Here is a 21,624-nt window from a genome sequence, read left to right as displayed (position 1 = left end):
TTAATATAAAAAAAATAAGATGTGGTATGAGTACTAGTGCCAATGAGACAAATATCCACAAAAGACCAAAATGACACAATGCATAAGCATTTATAAGCAGTGACAGATCCAGAGGGGGGCGTTGAGGGCGCACACGCCCCTTTTTTGCCCTTTTGCTCTGATTTTTTTTTTCATAAAATGATTAATCAGACTTGACTTCGTGAACTTTGCCATTTCCCGTGTACTCTAGTTTTTAATTTTCATGTGACAATTCTTTACTTATAAAGATATGTTTCGCTGGAATTTACTGATTGTCAAATTAAGTCATGTGATTCGCTAAGGTCACAGTGGAGCAGTGACCAGTGCGTCGAAAAAACGTCGCTTAGACATATTGAAATCTGAATTACAGTAACACAATGAGCAATACTTCATTATTTCACTGAAATTGAAAAAAAAAAATTTTGTCCATTGTTTTTGTTATTATAGAAACAAAAATTTCAAACAGAATTATTTAGCATTCATATGAACACGATGAATAAGAACGGGCTTATGTTTTGTGGCAAGGGTTTGCATGTCTGACCGGAATGTCCGTTTCGACAAACTGATATACTAAATACTTTTTTTCAAGACCAGACAGCAACCTGCCTGCTGGGTGTGGCCTTTATGTCTCCATGGCATTTGTCGACCGTCATTCATACTGGTAAATTCGTTGTCATTTTAGATTCATCCGTAGTCGTTGGTTCATTTGAAACCCTCACTTCCCTTAATTTTGTTGGGTGGAACATGTCAACCAAAAATTTGTACATATTCAAATTATTGCCCGGATCTTTTGTGTGAGTTGACTTTTAAACTTCTTTGCATGGACATTGACTACCAATAACATATATGCAGGAGGTTGCTTTTTTTAATCCTATTTGAACAAGACAATTAATTACGCTTATTATAAATCTATACATTTATTTTAAGCATTCTTCTTCTTCTTCTTCTTCTTCTTCTTCTTCTTCTTCTTCTTCTTCTTCTTCTTCTTTAACTTCTAACTAATTTCAAATTTTAGTAAAATATATTTCATAAACTTTAAATAACCGAATGAAAACAAAACGTTCGTATTCTTTTTCATATATTCGTATATTTGTATATTCGTATACTCGTATATTTGTATATTCGTATATTCGTATATTTGTATATTCGTATATTCGTATATTCGTATATTCGTATATTTGTATATTCGTATACGTATTCGTATAGGTGTTGTTATTTGGGGTAATACGGTAATTATTCTCGGACTTTTTCTTCATACTCGATTCTGTGTTCCGAATGTATTGACATCCAAGATGGCGAATGTTGACTGACAGCTGATAAAGAATTGACAAACAGAGATTACACGTTGAACTTTCACTTTGACATAATCTAGTGTGATACTAACGTTTGCAAATGGAAAGAATTTAAATATTTAATTTTGATGTAACCATTTAGAAAAGGTTTGTACACCCCAAAATTCAATATAGTTGCCTTGGGAGAATGAATCACACCTCGAGCCCTTGTCATAATTTTGTAATTTTGATTGATGTATTACATTTGTTGGATGGAAGTGAGAAAATATGGACAATTTCAACCGAAATGATTTAAAAAAAAACTTAAATTTATTATAGATGTGTGCATGTTAATTCTTACCGCAAATTCAGTGGCAGATCCAGAAATTTTCATAAAACAGGGGGGGGGGGCACTTAGTGACCTAATGCCTACAAGTCTAAGTTGGGGTGAGGGTATCGGGTCTGTTTGCTCCCAATACACATTTGCACCTAACATGTTTGCACCATATTGCACACTAGTCCAATTAGTTGTAACAATTTGAAAGGATATTAAAAAAAAATTGTGACACTTTTGCTTGTACTGTAGGAAGGCATCACAGACAACAAAAAATTGTCTTATTTTTTGAGATGGTGTGAACACCTAAAATCATGTGCTTTGTGTCCTGTTTATTGTTGTGTTGTTACAAATAAAGTTATGATATTAGAATTATTCAACAAAAAATAGTTTTAAAAATGACAACACATAAAAGAAAGGCACTTTAATTTATTGTATTTAAGATTCAATGAAAGAAAAGCATTGTCAGAATCATGAGAATGCCATTTTATTATGGTTCAAAGGACAAAAGATATAAATATAGCAATCAGGGGTTGACACTAACTTTTGTAGGCACTAGCCCGTAGGGCTAGTCAAAATTATATTCAACTAGCCCTGTTCTGTGTCAGGTAGCCCGGTGAGTGTTACTAGTCTCGGGCTAGCGGGGTAGCGTTAGGCCTAAAATAAAATATTGTTTGTTTCCCCAATTCTGACCGACCCTGCAAAAACGGAAATGTCCTACTCATAAAATTTTATTGTCCAAACTTAGTCAAATATTTTTTTATTCATTTCCGATTTTCATGATTACCAGATCAACCGGCAATGTTCCAGCTTTTAGGAAAAAATAAAATTATTTCCCTACCTACCTACCATGCCTACCCACACCTGGCTTGGCACGGTCGGGATTGGGGAAACAAACAATATATTAATTTAGGCCTAAGCGTCGAACCCTGGCAATACTCTAGACTAAAATTGATAACCAGACTATACGGATTGACATTTTTTTCTTTCTTCTTTCAGATTGTTTCTTCACTATTAATTTGTGTATCAAAATACAAGCATTTATAATGAACACTAAACAGAATCATTAGACTAAGGCTAGATGATGTAAAATGGCTGAACCTATGAATGGGACAGTAGACCCAGTTAACAGGAGTTTGTTTTCTGTTTCTGGGCAGACGGACCACATACAAGTACACAAAGTAATCAAAGGGGATCATCATTTACATCATAATGATAAAGAAGAACATATTCTAAATGGAATACTGGATATTGAAGCATGCCGAAACAAAAACAAGGTGCCACCATGTGCCATGGAGAGAAGCATATCAACATCTGCCATTGAGCATACAACTAGTAAAGATTTGTACAAAGACGATGATAAAAATGAAACAAAGGCATTAAATATCAATGGAGTGCATACAATTAGTTGTCAACCAAGAAGTCCATTTTATGTCAGGGAACCAAGTATGCCCGATTTGAATTGTGTGTGCGAAAAAGATGGGTTACAAAAGAAAGCGAAATCAAACAGTAAATCTGATATGGAACTTAAAATTGAATCTTTATCAGTAGTTGGCAATACTGACCAAAACGATAACGTAAAAACTAATCTACCTCTATATGATATGTCTACTAAACCCCCACCTGGAAAGCGTAATCGGTCATCAATACAAGGGAAACAATCCTGGTTACTGAGATTATTTGAATCTAAATTGTTTGATATGTCAATAGCAATTTCTTATTTATTCAATTCTAAGGAACCTGGTGTTCAGAGTTATCTTGGTGAGTATGATTTATATCTGTACATACAATTGTATATATTTATACAAATGTATATATTTATACAAATGTATATATTTATACAAATGTATATATTTATACAAATGTATATATTTATACAAATGTATATATTTATACAAATGTATATATTTATACATATATACATGTAGTTAGGTTTTGAAGTCACATAAAAAAGCTTTCATCATGTTCATTGCGTAACAAATAATAATTGATCATTCGTTTTTTTGGGTTCCATAAAACAATGTGTGTAAAAAAATTAAAGAGGTAGTATTCATTGTGAGAAAATTTTCCATTTACTGCAAACAAAGTTTTTAAAATTTTGCATTATCAACATTTTAATCAAATATAAGTGTATTAAGACTCAATTTTACACATGTACATTTACTACAGCTGCATTTTGTCATTTCTCTTTGCCTTCAGTGAAGATCTCACTCATGTAATCATGTGTATTCTCAAATCAAACCTAAGACAGAATTGAAGAAAAAAACAGGGAATGTGTCAAAGAGACAACATTCCCACCATACAGCATCAGGCCATAAATGGGTCGGCACAGTTTATAGGGTATGTTAAAGAAAAGACACATTTTGCTAAAGTTTTGTTTTGTTCAATTCCTATGACACACAAAATCCCTTTTCTTACCAAGTTTTGGTGTGTTTAAACATTATGTTTCATATATTTCATTTACAGGTAACAGAATGTTCAGTTTTAAAGATGAGGATGTAGATTTTTACCTGCCACAGTTGTTAAATATGTATATAAACATGCATGATGTAGCTGAAGCTGTTCATCCATATATTATTAACAGGTAAGATTTTAAAGTTTTCTAATACTAGAACGAACAATGCCACTAGCTGCTATCATTGAATTCATATCTTCTCACAGCGTATTCAAGACTAGTGAAAGCTACATTTTCTTGGCTCACATGTCTTAATTGTATCATACAAAGTTTTAAAAAAAAATGAAGAGTACATCCCTGTTCCGAATATAATATATGTATTGAACATTCTTTACACATTTCTGAAATTTGACGGAGACTTTATCATATTTATTTCTCTTTTAACTTTTTCTAGTCTTGTCACAGCAATATTTTCCTCTGATTTTTTAATCTTGATATATTTATTTAAGAGAAGATTCAAGTTTAAAATATTCACAACATTTACATGATTTATATTCATGTAATTTGAATATTTTACCCTTGAAAAATGAATTTCTCCAAAATTAGTTTGTTCACTGTATATATATGCTGCAGTAGTATCCTTTGTTACCATCACAGGAAATAACAAAATTTTTAAGATATAACAATGGCAAACACTGTTTCTATTGTAGATGTCGACAAAGTATAGAGTGTTCTATTCGATCAGCCTGGTTACTTGGTGCCTATTCTCTGGATGTTGTAAAACCATCGTGGAAAAACTCACAAGGAGTTAAATTAAAAAATATGATTATGAGGGAAGAACTAAGGTGAGAAAGAAATTTCTTTTTATTTTATTGAAATATTGATACTGCACCCTTGAATACTACGGAGCCCTGCTAGGGAAATGCAAAGAGAAAAAAATATATTGTGCACACAACTTAAATAAATTGTGCGCATAATATTTTTTTTTTTCTTTGCATGTCCCTAGCAGGGCTCTGTAGAATACAAATTAAGGCTATTTGTCATTAAGATTTTATGGACATCTCAATCAAAAAGTAAAAAGAAAAGAGATGAACTTTAACATTACACCTATGGTCAAAATAAATTTCACAAGTTTGTTACCTGTCACATATTCAACTGGAAACATTACCCTAAACTTGGATATTTTTAGCTGAGTTGTTATTTTTACAATTAAAATGATTTTTCGTTTATAATTGTATTCATGCATCAATAGTAAGTTTGTGCTTCATGATAATATTACTGCTTTCTCATAATATGCCTCAAACTTTGATATTTTTGACAGTTTACTACAAGAATATTTCCACATTATTTTGTTATAACGCTTTGAAAATTCATTCAAAAGATTTGAAACGTTTTTGTTTGTTATTGATTACCAGGCCTTTACTGTAATTGTTTTATTTCAGGCCTCCAAAGCAATTTGGGAAATGTTCATCAAATATTCCTAGTCCTGTTATCAACCCAATGATGGCTATGTCACCTCCTAAAACGAAAACTCATCATAGGTCAAGGTCAGATGCAACAGGTAAATATTATATATGAGGGTCTGGATGGGGGGTCTGTTATTCTGTAAACATTTAATTTTCCCCCCTTTTTTCTCTAATCTTTTAAAAAATAACCATTTTTTCTCTAATCTTCAAAAAAATAACCCCATTTTTCTCTAATCTTCATTTTTTTGGCCCTTTATTTTCTAATCTTCATTTTTTAAGGGCATTATTCTTTAATCATTTAACCCCATCCAAACCCTCATATATATGCAAAATTCCAGATTAAGAATTACATGTAACAGAGTTAAAGGTCATTTGCTTTAAGTAAAATGTTTTTCAAATTTAATACTGCTGTGGATATAAAAACAAGATGTGGTATTATTGCTCATAGAAAACAATTCACAAGAGACCAAATGACATAGAAATTAATAGCTATATGTCACTGTACGGTTTTCAACAATGACCAAAGCCTATACTGTATAGTCAGCTATAAAAGTTGTTGATAGTGTACAGGGAAGCAAATCTATTATAAACCATCTGCAACAGTTTAAAAACATGCATATCCATTAGGGTTTCGATAGGGTTTACAGAATAGAAAATGATAGGCACAACATACAGAATAAAGAACAAAAATATGAATAATAGAGAAAATTATGTCCCTGATTGTTTGAAGAACCATCATAATCTATATATATAGATTCCACTTATAAAACTCTTACTTACAGGTTCAAATTAAATTTTCTCATATTTATGTTTTGTGAATGTATTTTTATTAGGAATATACATTAAGACATCTCAGAGTACGTCTAACATTGGTGATATAGCTATGGACTTGTCTGGAGACTTGACATCAGGAAGGGCCTTCGACAATGGATGTACTTGTCATCAAAGTTCTGTAGCTATCGTGAATGACCTGACAGGGAAAGAAACATTCTGTAATTGTGGTGTAAGTACAGTGAAACCTGTAAAAACTGAATCTTGATAAACCAAATTGAAGTACAGTGAAACCTGTAAAAACTGAATCTTGATAAACCAAATTTAAGTACAGTGAAACCTGTAAAAACTTAATCCTGATAAACCAAATTTAAGTACAGTGAAACCTGTAAAAACTTGATCCTGATAAACTAAATTTAAGTACAGTGAAACCTATAAAAACTGAATCCTGATAAACTAAATTTAAGTACAGCGAAACCTGTAAAAACTGAATCCTGATAAGTCCAAATAAAAATATATGTGTGGTTCCAGTTACCCTACCTTCCCTACTTTTTTGTCTTAAAAATAGCCTACCCTAAAGATTTTATCATCATTTTTCATAAAGCACTGTTAAAGTCAGAGTGTTGCTCCCATAGACTCAATGTAAAAAAAAACAACATAAAATAAACAAATATCCCTACCTACCTACCCTAACTTTTTTTGAGATGTAACTGGAACCACAAATACTTTTTTATTTGACCCAAACCAAATTTCAGATTAGACTGAACAATTTTCAGTCCCATAAAATTTCTCTATAAAATTAACATTATTTTAAGTAGAAAACAAAGGATATGGGGTATCCATCCATGACACACAATCAGTACATGCACAGTAAAAGACAAACAAAAACTAAAGAAACAGCATTTTTTTTTTTTACATTAAATATACGAAAAACTGTATAAAAATCAAATACAAAATCAAAACACCCTTGTCACAATTTAAATGAGAATTCTTATGCAAATGAAAACAATGATCACAAAGTGAAAGTGAAATTTACAAGTTGGAGACTGATGATGCTACCAAGGTCAATTTGACAGTCAAGAAAATGAAAAACAGGTTAGAATAATAACTTTATGAATTTGGGGAACAACCACTTTATTAAATTTCTATTGAAATGAATAACAAGATTCAAAACAACGATCATGTAAACATGGTAAAGTAAATACATTTTGTATTCTTCAATTTTTAAATTTTTTACAATCAGAAAGAAGGTTTAGTAATTACATGTTAGACATCAGACGTCACTTGTTATCAACTGCTGGTCAAAATGGAAACCTGAATACACCGGCCCACTGTCCAAACCGGCCCTTTTCCATAGTCCTGGAGCCGGCCGGTTTGTAGAAGTTTTACTGTATTGTGTTAATGGATAATAAAAAAAATAAAAACCTAAGAAAATGCCTGATTTAGTAACACATTAGAATAATTGCTATGATTATAGTATTTACTTCTTTTTAAATTTCAGGCTCCAAGACTAAAACCAGAGTTTGAATTTGTTAATGCATTGATGGCCATTGGTAAAAAATTACAAATACTTCCAACCAAGGAACTAAGAAGTAAGTATACTTAATAACAATGGAACAAAAGTTAAATTGAATTCACAGGTGTTACATATAAAATATAGGATATGCATTGTTTCCTGCTGACTCAAATAATTTATACCGTTGTTTGATTTTGAGCTACTGTGTTTAGAGACCTCTTATGTCGGAGTATCATTACTATAATACTCATCTTAAATATGTTATGTCTGTTATTGGTTTCTCATGGATGAATTTAAGAATGAACACTAATAAGCTGAATTCAGGGTGACTTAGTGGTCTAAGTAGTTCATGAATTGTGATCATTCGACCGTCAACACTGAATTTCAAATCCTGCTTGTGACAATGTGTTTTTGACTAACCTATATACTCACAGAAAACCCTATTTTATTTTTAGCCTCCAGATTAATAGCAGAATTAGCCATGTTGAATTTAAACCTTCCAGCAAGAGTGTGGCTGCCTACTGCAGAGAATATGAACCATCATATAGTCAGAATACCTCATACACAGGCTATTGTCCTCAACTCAAAGGAAAAGGTAAAAAAGTCAGAATACCTCATACACAGGCTATTGTCCTCAACTCAAAGGAAAAGGTAAAAAAATAAGTCACATTGGATCCAGATTTTTTTGTGTCAAGGGATTCATGGTACTTCTTGGCACATTTTTGTTACATAACTTTTGGGTAAAAAAAGACCAAAAATATTGTGTTGCAACAACATTTACAAGAAGTAATGACTGGATCCCACAGTGGACTCTGATGTAAAGATATATATATTTTACTTAGCATTAATGCTTTTGCAACAGATTTATTTTAAAAGCATTCGTGGACTTTTGATTTCTAATGTTAAATTGCCTTAGTGAATCTTTCAAAAAGAATGGCAAATTTCAAAATTAGTTTTCAAGACATCTTTTTTCACACCATGAACCGTAATGTAAAAAAACCTTAGATAATCCACAACTAAAATAAAAGTAACATATCCCACCAAACACAGTTTTGAAGGGTATAATGTATTTGATCCATCTGACAGTATGTCCATACCAGACTTGGGGTCAATTACATTGGAATGTAATTAATTGAATTACACATTACATTGCAAAAATGGTCAATTACATCAATTACACATTACACTGTTTTTGAAATGTAATTAATTAAATTACAATTACTTTACTAAAGTAATTAATTGAATTACACATTACATTTTGTCATGGTATTTTTTAACAATATTACGTCCTTCAGTAATGTTCTTATCATTGCCAATCCTCTGAAACTACACAGAAATTCATGAAACTTACAAAAAATTAAGGACATATATGTAGATGTACATATCCACAGTAATTTTAATCTTTTGTCTTTTTGTAGGAATTATAAGTGTTTGAACTGTGGAATCTTATGAAATGTTGTTTGCCCAGTGACAGTTGTGGTGTGTGAGCTTTTTGTGTGTGCTCTCAAAGGTTCTTTAATCACAATAATCTTTACATTGACAGGCACCATACCTTCTGTATGTTGAAGTCTTAGAAGTAGAACATCTCCACACGAGTCATGTTCCGGGAAAGATACTTGAAAATACCATTCGATTTACACGATCTGAGGAAGATCTGCCGTCCCTAGTTACCAGGACAACAGGGTCACCACATCCTGAGTTCAGCGTGTTTGGTAACTTTGTGCACTGTGACCTTGATGATGCTGAGTGTTGGTCACAGGAAGACGATGAAATCATTCAGGTAAATTAAGGAAAAGATGCAGATATGAAAATGAATTGTATGCAACTTGCCGATTTTTTGACACCCGCCGTTGTGGAGGGGCATTAAGTTTTACCCTTGTCAGTCTGTACGCATGTTAGTCCAGATGTCCAAAAGTTAGTTTAATTTCTCTAACTTAAGTATGCCTCTAACAAATGTTCCGAAAATTATACACAATGTTTATTACCACAAAACACAGATCAATTTAGAATTTTGGTGGAGTCACTTCAACTATTCTACAGTTATGCCCCTTTACAAATTACAAATGGAAAAATAGCTGAATATTTTAAAACTCTTTTAAGGAGGCTCAAAGGTATAAAAATTTCAGAAAAAAATAATCAATAATTTTTCATTACAAATTTTATTAATTACCTTTATTAGTTGTTACTTTATCATATGGTACAAAGATAATTTTTTAAAAATCAATTTGTGTTGGCCCCAGATGACTGTAAAATGTATATATCATTAAAAAAAAAGCTCCAAATTATCTCCCTTTGGTACAAAAATGTAATTTTTTGCCACTAAAATTGAAATATCTATATTAATGGATCGGTCCCCTATATTTTTTTATTATAATTTACAAATAAGCTGTACTTTAACTAAACTAATGTAAAATTTGAGGGATTTCTGTAATTTAGTTTCTTTTTTATTTCGATATATTACCTCTATTTCTTCTATTAGTTCAACAGAAAAAAGTACCTTTACACAAATGTACTAGGCTTCTTTCGAAGGCAGATTGTGAGCGTAAATGAACAGTGACCCATTTTTTATGCCCCACCTACAATAGTAGAGGGGCATTATGCTTTCTGGTCTGTTCGTCCGTCCTTCTGTCCCGCTTCAAGTTAAAGTTTTTGGTCAAGGTAGTTTTTGATGAAGTTGAAGTCCAATTGACTTCAAACTTGGTACACATGTTCCTTATGATATGATCTTTCTAATTTTAATGCCAAATTAGAGATTTTACCCGAATTTCACGGTCCACTGAACATAGAAAATGATAGTGCGAGTGGGGCATTCGTGTACTGAGGACACATTCTTGTTTTAAGTATAAGATAAAGTTCGTTTATAGAAAAATATAGGAAATTTCTATATTAAAAAAACCAGTTTAGACCCGCGAGCCACCTTAAAAGGAAGGTGTCTGGATTTTTATTTGTTTTCAAATTGAACTTAAATTCAATCATCATCAATAAGATAGGCATGACATTCTAAAGCAGGCATTCATGTATAATTTATCAGAATGTGCAAAGCCTCGGGTAAATATTTTTACAGAATTGTTAAAAATCATCAAAAATTTTCACACTCTAACATTACTACATATTAATAAGCTGGGGCATCTGAGCCCACCCATTCTTTTATTTACGATAAAAAGAACTATGACCTGTTTTTAGATGCATTTGCCAGTGAACCATTCCAGATCCAGTGACACCATATCCCAGTTCTCCGTAGATAGTACCACCAGTGGAGACAGTAAAGATCCTGTTTATATAGGGGCCGGAGATATCAGACGGAGGCTGTCAGAAAATATCTCAGCTCCTAAGGGAAAATTTGAGGTAGGTTGTGGATTCATTTACACTCCTTTGAATTTTAATTGCCACAATTTTTGTTTTTGCAAAAATGGTGAATGCCAGCAGAAACTCTGAATATATGCAGGTGTAATACCACTAAATAAAAGTACATCACATCTGGTTGAATACGAGAAAGGGTTGAAAAAAAATGTATAAGAATAGGGGATTATCAGTGGTGGTGTTACAACTATAAACAATAACAGGTCTCTATTGGGCCTTCAACAATGTGAAAAATTATATTTGTGTTGTTTGATTGCTGCCTCAATGATGTTTATGCCACATCTCCTTTAATTCATGTCATGTGTTCCCAAATTGAACATCAACTTTCTTTTATAGAGAGATCCGGAAGATCCTTCAGCAGCTGCATTAAAAGAACCATACGAAGACAAGGAACAAAGAATAAAAGACAATTCACCGTACGGTCACTACCCTAACTGGAAACTGTTCACTGTCATCATAAAATGTGGAGATGATTTAAGACAAGAACTTCTAGTCTACCAAGTACTGTCTCAGTTAAAGGTAAACATAGCATTCATTGGTAAAGGGGGGGGGGGGGGGGGAGGGGGGAGTTAGGAGGGGGTGTCATAAAATGTAGAGATGATTTACGACAAGAACTTCTAGTCTATCAAGTACTGTCTCAGCTAAAGGTAAACATAGCAATCATTGGTAAAGGAGGGGGGGGGGGGGGGGAGTTAGGAGGGGTTTCATAAAATGTGGAGATGATTTAAGACAAGAACTTCTAGTCTATAAAGTACTGTCTCAGCTAAAGGTAAACATAGCATTCATTGGTAAAGGGGGGCGGGGGGGTGGGGAGTTAGGAGGGGTTTCATAAAATGTGGAGATGATTTAAGACAAGCAAGTACTGTCTCAGCTAAAGGTGAACATAGCAATCATTGGTAAACAGCGGGGAGGGGGAGGGGAGTTAGGAGGAGGTTCATAAAATGTGGAGATGATTTAAGACAAGCAAGTACTGTCTCAGCTAAAGGTAAACATAGCATTCATTGGTAAAGGGGTGGGTGGGGAGTTAGGAGGGGTTTCATAAAATGTGGAGATGATTTAAGACAAGCAAGTACTGTCTCAGCTAAAGGTGAACATAGCAATCATTGGTAAACAGCGGGGAGGGGGAGGGGAGTTAGGAGGAGGTTCATAAAATGTGGAGATGATTTAAGACAAGCAAGTACTGTCTCAGCTAAAGGTGAACATAGCAATCACTGGTAAAAGGCAGGGAGGGGGGGAGTTAGGAGGGGGTTCATAAAATATAAAGATGATTTAAGACAAGAACTTCTAATCTATCAAGTACTGTCTCAGCTAAAGGTGAACATAGCATTCATTGGTAAAGGGGGGGGGGGAGTTAGGAGGAGGTTCATAAAATGTGGAGATGATTTAAGACAAGAACTTCTAGTCTATCAAGTACTGTCTCAGCTAAAGTTAACCATAGCATTCATTGGTAAAGGGCGGGGGGAGTTAGAAGGGGTTTCATAAAATGTGGAGATGATTTAAGACAAGCAAGTACTGTCTCAGCTAAAGGTGAACATAGCAATCACTGGTAAAAGGCGGGGAGGGGGAGGGGAGTTAGGAGGGGGTTCATTATATGTGGAGATGATTTGAGACAAGCAAGTACTGTCTCAGTTAAAGGTAAACATAGCAATCATTGGTAAAAGGCGGGGAGGGGGAGGGGGAGTTAGGAGGGGGTTCATAAAATGTGGAGATGATTTAAGACAAGAACTTCTAGTCTATCAAGTACTGTCTCAGCTAAAGGTAAACATAGCATTCATTGGTAAAGAGGGTGGTAAAAGGGGGGAGGGGGGAGTTAGGAGGGGTTTCATAAAATGTAGAGATGATTTAAGACAAGAACTTCTAGTCTATTAAGTACTGTCTCAGCTTAAGGTAAACATAGCAATCATTGGTAAAGGGGGGGGGGAGTTAGGAGGGGTTTCATAAAATGTGGAGATGATTTAAGACAAGAACTTCTTGTCTATCAAGTGCTGTCTCAGTTAAAGGTAAACATAGCATTCATTGGTAAAGGGGGGAGGGGGGAGTTAGGAGGGGTGTCATAAAATGTAGAGATGATTTAAGACAAGAACTTCTAGTCTATCAAGTACTGTCTCAGCTAAAGGTAAACATAGCATTCATTGGTAAAGAGGGTGGTAAAAGGGGGGAGGGGGGAGTTAGGAGGGGTTTCATAAGATGTAGAGATGATTTAAGACAAGAACTTCTAGTCTATTAAGTACTGTCTCAGCTTAAGGTAAACATAGCAATCATTGGTAAAAGGGGGGGGGGGGAGTTAGGAGGGGTTTCATAAAATGTGGAGATGATTTAAGACAAGAACTTCTTGTCTATCAAGTGCTGTCTCAGTTAAAGGTAAACATAGCATTCATTGGTAAAGGGGGGAGGGGGGAGTTAGGAGGGGTGTCATAAAATGTAGAGATGATTTAAGACAAGAACTTCTAGTCTATCAAGTACTGTCTCAGCTAAAGGTAAACATAGCAATCATTGGTAAAATGGGGGGGGGGAGGGAGTTAGGAGGGGTGTCATAAAATGTAGAGATGATTTAAGACAAGCAAGTACTGTCTCAGCTAAAGGTGAACATAGCAATCACTGGTAAAAAGCAGGGAGGGGGGGAGTTAGGAGGGGGTTCATAAAATATAAAGATGATTTAAGACAAGAACTTCTAATCTATCAAGTACTGTCTCAGCTAAAGGTGAACATAGCATTCATTGGTAAAGGGGGGGGGGGGGGGGGGAGTTAGGAGGAGGTTCATAAAATGTGGAGATGATTTAAGACAAGAACTTCTAGTCTATCAAGTACTGTCTCAGCTAAAGTTAACCATAGCATTCATTGGTAAAGGGGGGGGAGTTAGGAGGAGGTTCATAAAATGTGGAGATGATTTAAGACAAGAACTTCTAGTCTATCAAGTACTGTCTCAGCTAAAGTTAACCATAGCATTCATTGGTAAAGGGCGGGGGGAGTTAGAAGGGGTTTCATAAAATGTGGAGATGATTTAAGACAAGCAAGTACTGTCTCAGCTAAAGGTGAACATAGCAATCACTGGTAAAAGGCGGGGAGGGGGAGGGGAGTTAGGAGGGGGTTCATTATATGTGGAGATGATTTGAGACAAGCAAGTACTGTCTCAGCTAAAGGTGAACATAGCAATCACTGGTAAAAGGCAGGGAGGGGGGAGTTAGGAGGGGGTTCATAAAATGTGGAGATGATTTAAGACAAGAACTTCTAGTCTATCAAGTACTGTCTCAGCTAAAGGTAAACATAGCATTCATTGGTAAAGAGGGTGGTAAAAGGGGGGAGGGGGGAGTTAGGAGGGGTTTCATAAGATGTAGAGATGATTTAAGACAAGAACTTCTAGTCTATTAAGTACTGTCTCAGCTTAAGGTAAACATAGCAATCATTGGTAAAAGGGGGGGGAGTTAGGAGGGGTTTCATAAAATGTGGAGATGATTTAAGACAAGAACTTCTTGTCTATCAAGTGCTGTCTCAGTTAAAGGTAAAGATAGCATTCATTGGTAAAGGGGGGAGGGGGGAGTTAGGAGGGGTGTCATAAAATGTAGAGATGATTTACGACAAGAACTTCTAGTCTATCAAGTACTGTCTCAGCTAAAGGTAAACATAGCAATCATTGGTAAAATGGGGGGGGGGGGGAGGGAGTTAGGAGGGGTGTCATAAAATGTAGAGATGATTTAAGACAAGAACTTCTAGTCTATCAAGTACTGTCTCAGCTAAAGGTAAACATATCAATCATTGGTAAAGGGGGGAGGGGGGAGTTAGGAGGGGTTTCACAAAATATAGAGATGATTTAAGACAAGAACTTCTAGTCTATCAAGTACTGTCCCAGCTAAAGGTAAACATAGCATTCATTGGTAAAGGGGGGGGGGGTCCTGGGAAAATAGAAAAAACCCTGAATTTCTGATTAAATAAAGCAACCTATAGATTTTTTTGCTATTTAGTGTAAATCCTGAATTACCAAAGAATTAATAACCCAATTCCAAAGCCCTATTTTAATACACTGTATATACATTATTGTTTTCTGTAATTCAGTTCATATTTCTTTAACAAAATTTATTGTTTATTTTTCACCCCATCTTTTGGTAACATGAACTTTATGATGCCATTTAAGGGGAAACAAAGAGACAAAAGCCACACAATTTGTATTTGATAGATACAATATTTTAGGAGGAATATGTTTGTTTTTTGAAAAAGCTAAAAATACATTACTGTTGATTCATTTATTTTCATGGTTACCTTTTTCTGGGATTTAGGAAATAGTGGGGTTTTTTAGGTAGATATTTGATTTAATGGTCCTGGAAAATTCTGCATACAGGTTCAAATTTTAAGAAAATATGGTTTAACTAAAGCCATTAAATCCATGGAAATAGTTATGCAACAAATAATAATAAATCAAATAATAAGTATAAAATAAAATATCTAAACTAGTTTTCAGAACTTAATGCTCAGAAAAACGTGATTTTAACAAATATTTTATTTCTTTTCAGCACATATGGGCTGAAGAACAAACTTTAGGCTAAAAAACTTAATTTAAACAAATATTTTATATCTTTTCAGCACATTCAGGCTGAAGAACAAACTTTAGGCTACAAAAACTTAATTTAAACAAATATTTTATATATTTTCAGCACATATGGGCTGATGAGCAAACTTTAGGCTAAAAACCTTAATTTAAACAAATATTTTATATCTTTTCAGCACATCTGGGGTGAAAAGTAAACTTTATGCTAAAACAAATATTTTATATCTTTTCAGCACATATGGGCTGAAGAACAAACTTTATGTTAAAACAAATATTTTATATCTTTCCAGCACATATGGGCTGAAGAGCATTGCCCATTGTGGATAAGACCTTACCAGATAGTGGTGACAGCTAAAGACAGCGGTATGATCGAACCCGTTCTAAACGCAGTGTCTCTTCATCAGATAAAGAAACATAGCACCAAAACAAATAAAAATACAGGACAGTTATTAGAATATTTTATAAATGAATTTGGACCAATGAACAGTGAAGAGTTCCTCACTGCCCAGAAAAATTTTGTACAAAGTTGTGCTGGATATTGTTTGGTTTGTTACTTACTTCAAATCAAAGACAGGTAAGTACTGTAAAAATGCAATTATTTTTAAATGTATGTATTTATGTGATTACAGAATCTAAAGGACTATGGATAATCTCATTGTTCATACACCAAAATGAAAAATTATGTTACATCATTGATTGAACTTCCATTGTTTTAATATTTTAAAGCAATCACAACATTTTGGTGTACGCTTTTGAAAATATTACCCAGAACGCACTAGATTCTTAAACGATGAATTGTTGAACAACAGAAAAAATTAAAAGATTTTTTTATTGCAACAACAGAAAATTGGAATCCAAATAATGCTTACAAATTTAGATTGAGAATATTTTATTTTACTGAAACTAATACTGTCACAATTTTAAGTTTGCCTCAAACAAATGTTCTGAAACTTACACACAATGCTTATTAACACAAAACACAGATAAATTATGAATTTTGGTGGCATCACTATTAGTATTACCATTCTAGAGTTATGCCCCTTTACAAATAGAAAAAATTCTGAAATTTCTGTTTCTTTTCTCTCACTTTAGTTCGCTCCAACCAAATGTTATGAAATTTGTACAGAAAGTATATTACCAAAAATCAAAGATTAAATTTGAAGTTACATGTAAGTGGTGTCACTTTTACCATTCTAGAGTTATCTTTTAGGGGCTCTTGTGAAGCAGTGGTGTCACTTTTACCATTCTAGACTTATCTTTTAGGGGCTCTTGTGAAGCAGTGGTGCCTCTTTTACCATTCTAGAGTTATCTTTTAGGGGCTCTTGTGAAGCAGTGGTGTCACTTTTACCATTCTAGACTTATCTTTAAGGGGCCCCTGTGAAGCAGTGGTGTCACTTTTATCATTAGACTAGAGTTATCTTTTAGGGTCTTTTGTGAAGCAGTGGTGTCACTTTTACCATTCTAGAGTTATCTTTTAGGAGCTCTTGTGAAGCTTTTGCAATCATATCACATTTTCTGTATTTTTACATTAAATTAAAAAAACGAACATCTTTTTTCCAGACACAATGGTAACATATTGCTGGATTCTGAAGGACACATCATACATATAGACTTTGGTTTTATTTTATCTACGTCTCCTGGCAAAAACCTTGGATTTGAAAACTCACCATTCAAATTAACACATGAATTTGTAGAGGTAAGACAAATAGATAAATAAATAAAAGATTAATTTTGGTACAAAAAACACCTCCATTCATATTTTATTTTATACAAGATAAACCTAGAATTTAAAAGTTCAAAGATGTTTGAATTTTCTTTAGTCTTATAATAATATGTAGACTTTTGCAAAAACACACAATCAAATACGGTACCCTAAAAAAATGCAAATTTCATCAACCTTCGAAAATTGGTATCCACGGAAAAAATAAATTCACCATTCAAATCAACACATGAATTTGTAGAGATAAGAGTAATGCACAGTGATCTCAAACTCCCAACCTTCAAATTTTGATGCAGATGTTCGATAGGGGTTGGTAAAAATTTACCATTCATATATTGATATCCTTACTCATTTATATATCTTGTTGATACTAGATGAAGCAGATTCTTCTCCAGGGGAAAAAGCCTTTTTTCTTCACTAATTTAAGGCAATTTCCTGCAAATAATATAAAAATAAGAAGATGTGGTAAGATTGTCAATGTGAGAACTCTCCACAAGAGACCAAATGACACAGAAGTTAACATCAACAGATCGCCTTACAGCCTTCAGCAATGAGCAAAGCCCATACCACACAGCTTTAAAAAAAAAAAGGCCCCAAAAACGTCAAATATAAAACAATTAAAAGGACAAAACTGACAGCCAAATTTATGTACAAAATAATGAATGAAAAACAAATAAGATACTATTGGTCTATTGGTATTTTTGGCCCCTTTTTGGGGGGGCATTTTCATCTTTGAAAGGGACAATAAAAATTTGCACTGTTCACTTTAATTGTAAGTGTTTTACAGTTTTGTATTTATATAAATAAACTGTGAAATTTTTGTGTAGAACTAATTTTGTGGTAAATAAAGACAGCTTGGATTCGAGCGTCACTGATGAGTCTATTGTAGACGAAACGCGCGTGTGGTGTATATACAATATTCAGTCCTGGTATCTATGATGAGTTTATTTACATTGCAATAACCAGACATGAGAAAAAAATTATCCAATTTATATGTTTACTTTTACAAATTGTCACTTGGATTGAGAGTTGTCTCATTTGGGACAACATCCCTAATGCGCCTCAAAATGATGAACTCAAAAGTCATGTGTAAAGAAAAAATCTCTGTGTAGTGATATTGGACATGTTTCTATTTTTAACAAATGACTGAACTTAATTATTTATGGTGATTAGGAAAGTAGAGGAACATAGAATAAATGTGTAAAAACTATGGAGCTATTGAATGTGTTCAAAGTATTAAATTTTCAAAGAACTTATTGTGTTAAAAAGGGGATATTTTACCACAAGGAGCCGCATCACAAAAGGATGTTCGGGGTTTGCTAATTTATGGAAAAAGTAATCTCACTTCGTACCTCGAAAATTTAACCACATATGTGAAAATGTCACAGCTTCGAAATGAGCTATCATACATATCCAAGTTTACGATATGGACTGAGCTACAGGAAAAAACGTTACCATTACCACCTATGGAAAAACAATTAAAGATATTGAGCCATTTGCACTCAAACCACATCTTATATCTATTTTTAAAACTTATATCTATTTATAAAACTTAAATCTATTTATAAAACTTAAATCTATTTATAGGTTATGGGAGGACAAGGAAGTGATATGTTTGAATATTTCAAAATCTTGATCCTTCAAGGTTTGGTAACGTCAAGGAAACATATGGATAAACTAATCTCAATTGTAGAGATTATGCAATCAGGTTAGTTGAATTTTTATGCCCCACCTACGATAGTAGAGGAGCATTATGTTTTCTGGTCTGTGCGTCCGTTCGTCCGTCTGTTCGTTCGTCCGCCTGTTCAGGTTAAAGTTTTTGGTCAAGGTAGTTTTTGATGAAATTGAAGTCCAATCGACTTCAAATTTTGTACACATGTTCCCTATGATATGATCTTTCAAATTTAATGCCAAATTAGAGTGTTTACACCCCAATTTCACGGTCCATTGAACATAGAAAATGAAATTTGTACTGGGGACACATTCTTGTTTCCATTGAATTGGTTAGAAAATATGAGAGTTTCCAATTTCTTTTTAAGAACACCTGAAGTCAATATGGGATAACTTGATGGCAATGCGTCATAGGACATTGTGGCATGAGGATATTTCAAAGAAATGTGCATGTTTTTTTTCAAGAAAATATATTAGTTTGAAGATAGTGTTCATCTTTACATGTGTACATTTTGGTTTTTTTTCCTGAATATGAAATTTACGTATTAAAGTTTGATTTTGAAAAGAATGAAAAAAGAATGGGGGAAATGCTTTATGAGTTTGTTTCTTTTTTTCTGCCGAATACTGAAACAGTTAGAACTATTCTTTAAACAGTCATATCAGTTTTCAGTATATAACCAATTGTTGTCTTTGATTATTTAGGGGGAGGGGAATGATGTTATTTAAAAGAAAGTACATTTTAAAATTAATATGAGTGTCAAATTTGAATAGAATGAAAAGAGAACAAAAGCTTTATGAGTTATTTTGAAGAAGTATTAAGTTTATTTATTATTGCATTATACTAATATAAGAACTTCTCTTTTGACAGGTTCAGAACTGCCATGTTTCAGTAAAGGTGTCAGCACGGTACAAGCTCTGAAGTTACGATTCCACATGAACATGACAGAAGAGCAGCTCCAGTTATTGGTGGAGAATTTGGTCGAGCAGAGTCTCAATTCCTTAACCACAAAAATATATGACAGTTTTCAATATATAACCAATGGCATTCTGTGATTTTTTTCTGCGGAAGAATATCAACATATATTGGAAATTACATTACAATTGTTTACTTTGACTTTAAGTGTAAAGGAGAGGTGTATTTCAAAAATCATATGATGTCTGCATAAAAGAATTGATAGATATGTAGAAAGGTTTTAACTCTTATGTCTTTCAAATTTTATGAATATTCATGAGGATTGTATGGTCATTAAATGGCATTAGTTTAATTTATTTTCAAAACTACACACTTTCCTATGATAGGGGAATTATTGGCTAACAAACGGCTCTGCTATATTTTAATATGGTTATCCCAGAAGGGGCCAGTATTCCAGTTGTAGTCATTGGTTGCTGTTTCAGAATCTAATGCATTCTGGGTAATATTTTCAAAAGTGTGCACTGAAACGTTTTGATTGGTTAAAATGTCATAAACCAATAAACCAAGTGATGTTATTTTCATTTTGGGGTACGAACAATGAAATTACCCATGATTCTGTAGATTCTGAAACGGCCAATTGGTTTTCCTATATTATTTTAGTTTTAATGACCGTTTGTTTTCAGTTTAAAATTTTTGCACATTTTTCATTTGGGATTAATAACTTTGCAGCACAGGTTTTTTTTTATTGTTGAAGACCATACTGTGAACTGTAGTTTTTTAGTTGTCTCATTTGCAATCATTAAAATCTCTGTATTTGTCATATAAATTTGAAATAATTTGGAAGGAGTCTGTGTATGCAAGAACCAAGTTAATATTTGTTGATCTAAAAACCATTTGAAACAATTGGCCGTTTCAGAATCTAATGCATCCTGGGTAATATTTTCAAAAGCTTGCACCAAAGCATTTTGATTGGTTTAAAACGTTATAAACAATGGAAATTCAACCAATGACATAATGTTATTTTCACTTTGGGGTACGAACAATGAAATTATCCAAGATACTTTAGATTCTGAAACGGCCAATTGACTCATCAATGACATCATAATTATATTTAGCCTGAATTTTTGGATCCTAAAACTATTATTTCAGTTTTGTATTATTTCATTTTCATTATAGACAGAAATGAATTTTTTGTTAAAGAATATACCTTTTCATTTATTATTTAGTTAAAAATATGGTCCAACTAAGGCCTAATTGCACCCTGTCCTTTTTATTGTGCATATGCATTTTGATGTCTTTCATAACTTAATGAATGTATTCTGTAAATATATTATCTCCCTTTGATTGGTATTAAATTTTTATTGTGTATTGTAAGTCATCTATTATTTATTGAACATTTTGACTGTTATTTACAACTATTGCAGCTCCATATTTTTTTCTTTAAATATTATTCTTAATTTTCTTTGATTTAAGGAGTTAGACCTAGTTTAAGGGAAATAACTCTTAAAATCATCAGTACGTTTGTGTCAACCATTTTCATAAATATATTCTAAGCTTCTAGGTTACACAGATTATTTCCAATCTGTTTCAGGTAAAAGCTTAAAATACATTGATGATACTTGACTTTTACAAACGCATAACTGATTTAA

General features: G+C 33.3%; 1 protein-coding gene across 1 annotated transcript; it reads left to right on the top strand.

Moving 5' to 3' along the window:
• The first annotated feature begins 1,302 nt into the window (after positions 1–1,302).
• Positions 1,303–21,622, top strand: LOC134691334 (phosphatidylinositol 4-kinase beta-like). Its single transcript, XM_063551794.1, has 15 exons — positions 1,303–1,457; positions 2,623–3,384; positions 4,090–4,207; positions 4,729–4,863; positions 5,461–5,579; positions 6,318–6,487; positions 7,757–7,847; positions 8,227–8,366; positions 9,315–9,551; positions 10,955–11,116; positions 11,468–11,650; positions 15,962–16,245; positions 17,232–17,367; positions 18,979–19,099; positions 19,931–21,622. Exons 2-15 carry the CDS (start codon positions 2,715–2,717, stop codon positions 20,113–20,115), a joined length of 2,751 nt encoding a protein of 916 aa, XP_063407864.1. The 5' UTR covers positions 1,303–1,457; positions 2,623–2,714; the 3' UTR covers positions 20,116–21,622.
• The last annotated feature ends 2 nt before the right edge of the window (positions 21,623–21,624 follow it).

The sequence above is a fragment of the Mytilus trossulus genome, chromosome 11 (genome assembly GCF_036588685.1).
Source record: "Mytilus trossulus isolate FHL-02 chromosome 11, PNRI_Mtr1.1.1.hap1, whole genome shotgun sequence".
In the NCBI taxonomy this organism is placed as follows: domain Eukaryota; kingdom Metazoa; phylum Mollusca; class Bivalvia; order Mytilida; family Mytilidae; genus Mytilus; species Mytilus trossulus.
Note: the sequence above shows the minus strand (reverse complement) of the source record. Positions and strands in the feature narration are given on the sequence as shown.